The 7,693-nt window shown below is 48.0% G+C and overlaps 1 protein-coding gene across 3 annotated transcripts in view; it reads right to left on the reverse strand.

The window, feature by feature from the left end:
• The window catches only part of RNF123 (ring finger protein 123), a 145,547-nt gene that overhangs the window by 59,032 nt on the left and 78,822 nt on the right, over window positions 1-7,693 (reverse strand). For all 3 annotated transcript variants that reach the window (XM_019505163.1, XM_019505164.1, XM_019505162.1), the window contains 3 exons: window positions 7,082-7,270; window positions 4,066-4,141; window positions 2,538-2,622 (listed from right to left, as the gene is read on the reverse strand). In XM_019505163.1, the coding sequence (XP_019360708.1) occupies window positions 2,538-2,622; window positions 4,066-4,141; window positions 7,082-7,270 (350 nt within the window). The remainder of the gene's footprint in view (window positions 1-2,537; window positions 2,623-4,065; window positions 4,142-7,081; window positions 7,271-7,693) is intronic.

Consider the following 7,693-nt stretch of genomic DNA (forward strand, 5'->3'; position numbering starts at 1 on the left):
CCACAGTTCAAAAAGGATGTGGAGAAGCTTGAGAGAGTCCAGAGAAGAGCCACACGCATGATCAGAGGTCAGGAAAACAGACCTTACGATGACAGACTGAGAGCCATGGGGCTATCTGGCCTGGAAAAGCACAGGCTCAGGGGTGATCTGATGGCCACCTACAAGTTTATCAGGGGTGACCACCAGAATCTGGGGGAACGCTTATTCACCAGAGCGCCCCAAGGGATGACAAGGTCGAATGGTTATAAACTACTCCAAGACCATGTCAGGCTGGACATAAGGAAGAATTTCTTTAGTGTCCGAGCCCCCACGGTCTGGAACAGCCTGCCATCGGAGGTGGTTCAAGCACCTACATTGAACAACTTCAAGAGTAAACCGGATGCCTGTCTTGCTGGGATCCTATGACCCCAGCTGACTTCCTGCCCTTCAGGCGGGGGGGCAGGACTCAATGATCTTCCGAAGTCCCTTCCAGCCCTAATGCCTATGAAATCTATGAAATCATAAGATGAAGCTTCTTCCCAAAGTTGATGTCACCCTCCCGGAAGTCAGCTAACCTATTACTACATGCTTACCATCATCTTCTTTATCACTTCTCCAGAATAAAGCTGGAAGGAACTAGGATGCAATTCATCCAGTGCACACATGCCTTGTGCTATCTGCTTTCCTTACCGCCCCCTGAGAGTTCACACAGTGACATTCTGCCTGTACCCACAACAAAAGGGTACTTTCATCCAGCTGAGGATAAGCAGTTGTAAAAAAGTATAGAAAATCCACATTAAACAAATTAAATGATGAATATACTTTGCTGTTTTCATTAACCTCAGGAGGCTCTGTAGCTACAGCATGGGCCTGTCAGCCAGCCCCATCTCACACCATGACAGGGAAGGTAGGAGAGGGAGAGACAAGGGAATGAAATGAGTTGCTGTGGTGCTGGAGAGCTCTTGAACAGCCATCTCCCAAGGGCCCTGTCACAAGGGCCATGTGATGGCTATGAGAAAAGGCAGGTAAAAGGATAACAATCCTCTTACCTGTCTCTCTCTCATAGCCATCACATGCCCCCTTCAATCCAGTGTACCAATCACCTGAATCTGTACTTATGGGGCAGGAGTTGGCTAGCCCTTCACTGCATTCAGTGCTGTCAAAGATGATAGCTTGAGAGTAGGGACTGAGAGGGAGTCCCAGCCTAGGGTGTGGCAAGATGAATGCCAGTCCTCCACATCTAGATAGGCTCCCTCTATGCTTTGCATCTGCAACACAGGGTAGATATACTATTGCTACTTCCCAGGAGGTCTCTACATAGGAATTAAAGATTCAGGGGTTAAAAGAGTCAACCCACGCTACTGCTATCAATGGGAGGTACAGACTTTGTGCAGGGGTCATAGTAGGGGAGTTCTCTAGCTTGACAACACATGGGCAAATCTAGGAAACATCCCACCTCCCTAGATCCAGGCAGCCTTCAACTCAATAGTCAGCCAAGAGAAAGCAAAGGATGATCATGACTATTTTACCATTCCCTTCAAATTAAACTACAGTAACAGGTTGTCAAGGCTGCTGGACCCACAGAAAGGAGTAGATCTAGTCTTCTGACTCACTCAGCCAGCCAACCAGCCAATGTAGGTCTCGTTAGGTGTACTTCAGAACTATAAATAGCAGAGTCTCCGTAAAACAAAGGAAAAAGCCAGGCAGTCCTGAAGGGATGCACCTACTTAGAATAACCACTTCAAGAAGGACAGATAATTCAGCAGTTTGAACACCCAGTTAGGACTTAGAAGATATGGGTTCAAATCCCTGCTCTATCACTGACACCCTGGGTGACGTTGAACGAGTTGTTCAGTCTTTCTGGCCAGCAGTTCCTCCTTTGCACACTAGGTGTAATAGCATTGCCTTGCTGCACAGGGGTAATGGGAGAGTAAATCCATTAAAAACACTAAGACACTAGTGAGACCCAACACATATGAGATTAGGGGCTAAGGTACAAATACAGTCCTGCCTTAAAGACTCAAGGTAATACCCATGAGAGCAGGTTTTAGGATGACACGTTAAGATGAAGTGAGATTCCAGATGCCTGGAACTTGCATATACTATGCTGCTAAGTAAAGCCTTTTAACCCTTAGGGTAATGACCAACAATTGGCAGTTCAGGAAGAAGCAGGACACGCTGGTTACAGACAAGTCAGTGAAGCCATAAATCTGGATGAGAACTCTTGAAACAGGGGGGATTGTGACTATCCACTCCACAACCAAGTGTGCTGGAAATCTTGGTCAAGACCTACGAAGGGAGGCAAAGCAGAGCTGCTGCAGGGAAGAGAGACAGGAAAAGAATGCAGTGAGTTTTGCCTCCAGTGCTCCCAAGGCAGCTGCATCCTCTCATCACGCTTGGTTTTATAGCCTAGTGACCACTTCATGCCTGGACCACCCTGGGCTCAGTACCCTCACAGAACTCCCAAGCTGCTGGAGCCCACCTGAAGTAGAAATGGTAACACAGAGTGCAGCAATACATGTCAGAGTCATCAACTCTAAGGCAGAAACGCTACTCACCCTTGGATGTCAGTGTCCACAAGGAGTCGAACCAGGATCCCTGTCACCGCCACAAGGATTGGATAGTGATCCACACTCTCTAACCCTGCATGATAGAAGAGAAAGAGGGGACCCTTACCACCACTGTGCAACCAAAGGTTGCTGCCCAGAGCTATACCAGCCATTTCCTGGAATTTTTTATACTCTGCTTAGAAGAGACACTGAGATGCAAGTCCACTCTAGCCAGGACCTATGGCTCATATTAGAGCTCATGGTTCATTCAGGAAATGGATCAAGCAACATTTTTTTGGCATAACCCCAAACACCGGTCTCTCCCCTTGATCTAGAAGCCAGCACTACCTTGCCTACTTCAAAACCTTATGAGCAAGGGACTGGTTTAATTCCCCTCCCTAACGGTAAAAAAATTCTGGTGGGTATACAAGCAACATGGGACTGCCCAAAATATGGCCATCATGGTCCTGCACTTAATTCTTGAGTGGCCAGAGCTTCCTTCTTGTCATGTCTCAGTCAGAGAGGAGTGCCAAACAAAGGAGCTAGAGGGCTGAATGGAGAAAGGGAGGCTTCCAGGGTTACATGAGGCCCATTAGTGCCTCAGACAAACTTTATGCTGGAACTGTGAAGTACCCATTTCCAGAAAAACTGCACACTGCTGAGACATCATTTCACAAGGAGGAGAAAGACAGATTCACTCAGCATTGCTACTCACTCAGGGGCTGCCGTTCCAACACCTACCCGCCAAACAGCTACTGTGCATAGTGCACTGTTTAGCATGCTGGCCGCATTGCAACAGGACTTTGATAATACAGTATTGGGGGAAGGTGAGTGAGGGCACTTTTCTGCAGGGACAGGGGCTAGCAGGTTGCTGTTCTCTGCCATCTCCTGGCAGAGCTGCTCAGGAAAGCAGAGCTAGGCAAGGTGTCTTTCAAACAGCACCAAGCTGTTCTACTGAAGGTTGGTGCCAATCCATTGAACAGGATACTACCTCTTCTAGCAGGTAATAGTGCACCAGGCAGTGGTACTGTTCTCATAAGGGAAAACTACTTCATTCAGAATGGTAATAAGATGTGGTAGGTGTTTAATGGTGCGTGAAGGCTGGTGCTAGAAGTTCCCACAGGCAAAAGAAACCACAGAGGCAATTAAGGAGAGAAACACAGGCTAAAGACCCTGGCCAAAAGAAGAGTTCAGGGAACTGGAATTGTTAAAATGCTCCGTCTGAGCATTTCCATGCCCTATTGAAGATGGCACTTCCAGCAGGACAGCTGGTCAAGGCCTAGGTTGGAAGGAAGAACGACATCCTGCTCTATCACGTGTATCCTTGCCTGCAGCATCAAAGAAAGTCTCCCACCCACTGGCATAGCTTAGCTTGCCAGATCACATCCCCCTGAAACCTCCAGCAGCCCTGCTGATCTAGAATCCAAACCTCTGGAAGAGACTGCAAAGAGAGCTCCTAAATCCTCCAAATCCCCAAAACATTCCCTCCCACTTCCATCCCCAGCAAACTCCCGCAGGAGATGCAGGCAGGTCTCACCTGGCAGCCGGAGATTGACCACTCTGTCAAACAGGTTCCGCTCAGCTGTCACGCGATTCAGTACCTGATTTAACAGCTGTGTAGGGAGAAATGCAGACTATAAGGAATGGACAGGCCTTCTCCATCAGCAGAACAAGATGCCAGCCATACATTTAAATAGCTTCTGTCCATCAACAGCCAGGCAAAGGCATACAAGAACTACTTTATACTGCATTAATCAGGCACTTTCTGCTCACAGCCAGCCCACATGCAAAACCAGCACTCATTCCCAAGCGGGGTCTTTTCTTGAAGCAATATCTTCCTCACTAAATCATTCTGGAGGCTGGAATAAGATGTTTCTCACTGACCCTACACCATGGACTGCTAAGGACCTGAACCACAAATCAAACTACAGCCCCATATCCGTCTAACAAAACAGCCTGTGAGATACTGGGACCTGCATTTGTAACACTCCATCTGGAGTCGGTGGGAACAGCTGCGCTTTATATTGCAACCCAAATTCTCTTCAGATTTGATAAAAGTAGGAGGAAGGCAGTGTCAGACTGCACCACAATGTTCTTCTGTGATTTGCATGTGTACTGAACTCCTGTCCAGAGTGCTGCTTTCACAGGAGATGGGAGCTCAGCTCCACTGCAGCCACAAGCCCTGACAGTGCTAACAGGAACTCGGGCCTGCAGCAGAAAGAGGCAGGCTGCATTCCAGTTTGTGGCACTTATGGAGAAAGCTCTAAGGAGAGAGAGAAGCTACAGTACTGAGAACACATTGTGGAAGGAACTGCTAGTTGGAGACCCTCCATCAACCTCCAGGCACCAGAGTGAAGCCTATGAGAAGAGTCGGCAGCCACAAATGGTCCAGAACAGGGCTCTATTTGAACCCAAAGCCAACACCAGGACTGGGACTGCCAATCTTGGGGCACAGACTGAAGCAGAGTGAAGACACAATGCAGAACAGGTGCCCTGCAATAAGACACAGCACCAGAACTCCAACCATAACAGCAGCAAGTTTCTGCTTGTGAACACCGTGACAGCATTTAGCTAGCTACTGTTAGGATCTGAGCAAGTCTACTAGATCACAAGGGCTGCTCCAAGATTGGTGTGATCATAACAGTCCTACCTCATTTCACTGAGTATTCACCCTGCTACCATGCAGGGTGGTCTTCTGTAAACTGAGAGCAAACTCCTGTTGAAGCTGCCTGGGGCAGAATCACAGCTGAGGGACAGACGTGAGTCTGACATGTGGTTGTCCTTGTTACTACAATCCCCAACATTATAAGTGAACCATGTGCATGCTCAAATTGGCTCTATTTAGCTGATTCCCTTCCCCTTGGCCATGCCACATGCTTGAACTCCCGTTGCTTTCCTTCTTCCCTGACTGTTTCTACCCCTCTATGGAACATCCCTCCTTGGCCCCATGGATTTTCCTCTTCTCAAGGCAGCTGCACTTTGCTTTGGGTACACTCGGGACCAGCAACATCTCTCTCCTGAGGCAGGGGTCAGCACATCTTTTCTCAGACTGCCAAAAAATAATTTCTGCAGAGAAGGTAAAGGAACAGATATGCTGCTAGTGGTAATCATCTCTGTTGTACTACAAACCTCCTATGGCCTGCATGTGCAAGAAATGGCAACACACTCCAGAGGCAAATGATCGTCAAACTCTACTGTAAGCTCAGCTAACAAGTTGGGCCCCAGGCTACCGTGGGATGGTGACAAACATTACAGACGTCACAGCCTTGCAATTTAGAAACTCATTACAGCACTCCTCATAAAGACCAAGTTCTTACAGTTTTGAGGCAAAAGGGGCTCCTAGCACCAAATCCAAGATTACATAAAATAGGTGAAAAAGCCTCACCCAGCAATTCCAGCCTCTAGTTAAACAGCTCATAATTCACTTAGCAGAGAGCTCCCAAAAGGAAATGTGCAGTAGTGGTGTAAAGACTCCTAGTGATGGCAACCCATTCCTCCCTAAAGAATCTGTTCCACTAGTTACTGCCCCATGTTAAACATGGGGTTTATTTCCAGTTTGACCTTTGCCAACTTTAGGTCTCAGCCCCATGATCTTGCTGCCTCTGTATACTGGATTGAAGGGCTTTCTCTCTGAGCAATGTCTTGCTCACTCAGGTACTTTGTAGTTCATGAACAAGGCACTTCTTAACCTTCTTTTCAATAAGGTCAGTAGATGGCACCCCTTTGGGGTGGTCTCTGCAAAGGCTGGCACCAAAACACACAAAAGTCATGAATTAAAAATGATTACACAGTTGTGGTGCAGGGCTGTGCAGGATGCTTTTAAATTGAAATAAAAGTAATAAAAATAAAGTCAATGAGGCTAGCTTTGGCCCTGACAGGTGCAGAGAGCCAAAACAAGTGCATCTTATGTAGATGAGGGCAGAACTGGACTAGCAGACAGCTGCAGCTCAGGACTGCAGGACATTAGAAAAGTTACAACAGATAGCCAGGGATGGGAAAGTGCAAGTAAGCATGCCCTCTTTCCACCCCCCCTAACATTCATTCTAAATACAATGTGGGGCCAGCCGCACCTTTCGCTGGTTTCCCCCTTGATTTCACAGCAGACAGACTTGCACACCTGAAATCTTAGGATTCTACTCTGAGATCCATTACGATAACATCTGCCATATGAAAGTAACTGACAATATGGAGGTTCTTATGAAGATTTTTGGCATGCACCCCCTCTCAGTCTCTGGGTGTAGAGAGCTTTATGTGGGCTGGGTTTCTCTGGGATATTACTTTAAGGGTGCACACAGGAAGCGTGGCAGCATTTCCCAGAGCCAAACAAGCCCATACATGGCTGACTGTCATGATATGCTGAACCAAGCATGGGCACTGATGTCAGATCTCCCTGGTTTGTAGTACTAAATGACCAGGCCCAGACAACCCATAGATCCAGTTAAAGGCTATATTCTTTGCAATCTACATGCAAGCCCCATGCCACAATCTACAGCCCTAGCAGAAAGCACTCACACACTCTGTTGGCAGGTGCACTCCCTGTACCAGGGACATACCTGTGCAAGCCTCCTGAGTAGCAGCTCTGATGAGGGACGGCTCCAATCAAGGAAAATCTCAGAGGCCAATGTGACAGTCATTTCCAATACCCTGAGTAAGCTCACAGAAAGGTCAAAGCATGTTGCGCACACCTTCAGCTGGCGGCTGTCCACAAAGTTCCTCTCCAGGCGTTCTGCTGCCTGTTGGATCTACCACGTAATGGAATGCAACTTAGTAGGGGGGCACCCAACCCGCCCAATCCTGCAACATTCCCCTGGCTCCTGGCATCCCTGCTCCCTTAGAAGCCAGGTAGCCAATGTATTCCCAGAGGGCTAGGCTCTGGACAGCAGAGTGTATACCACTATTCCACCAAACAAATGTCATTGTTTCACAAGCAAGCTGTACTTCCTAATCATTAAGTTTGTCAAGGTACAGTGCAGGGGTTGGCAAAAAATAGAACGCCAGCCCACCAAATGAATTTACCCAGCCCACAGCTGCTCCTCTAAAGGTGAACTGTATCTGGCCTGTGGCTACCTTGGCTTTCAGTGCCTCTTCCCCTTCTCCCTTCCCCATGTCAGCCAGTTGCAGCAGGCACTCGCCTCACCTCCCCTCCCCTCCCCTCCCCAGCCAGC

This window comes from Gavialis gangeticus, unplaced genomic scaffold, assembly GCF_001723915.1.
Source record: "Gavialis gangeticus isolate Ggan-Ray unplaced genomic scaffold, GavGan_comp1, whole genome shotgun sequence".
NCBI classification, from domain to species: Eukaryota; Metazoa; Chordata; order Crocodylia; family Gavialidae; genus Gavialis; species Gavialis gangeticus.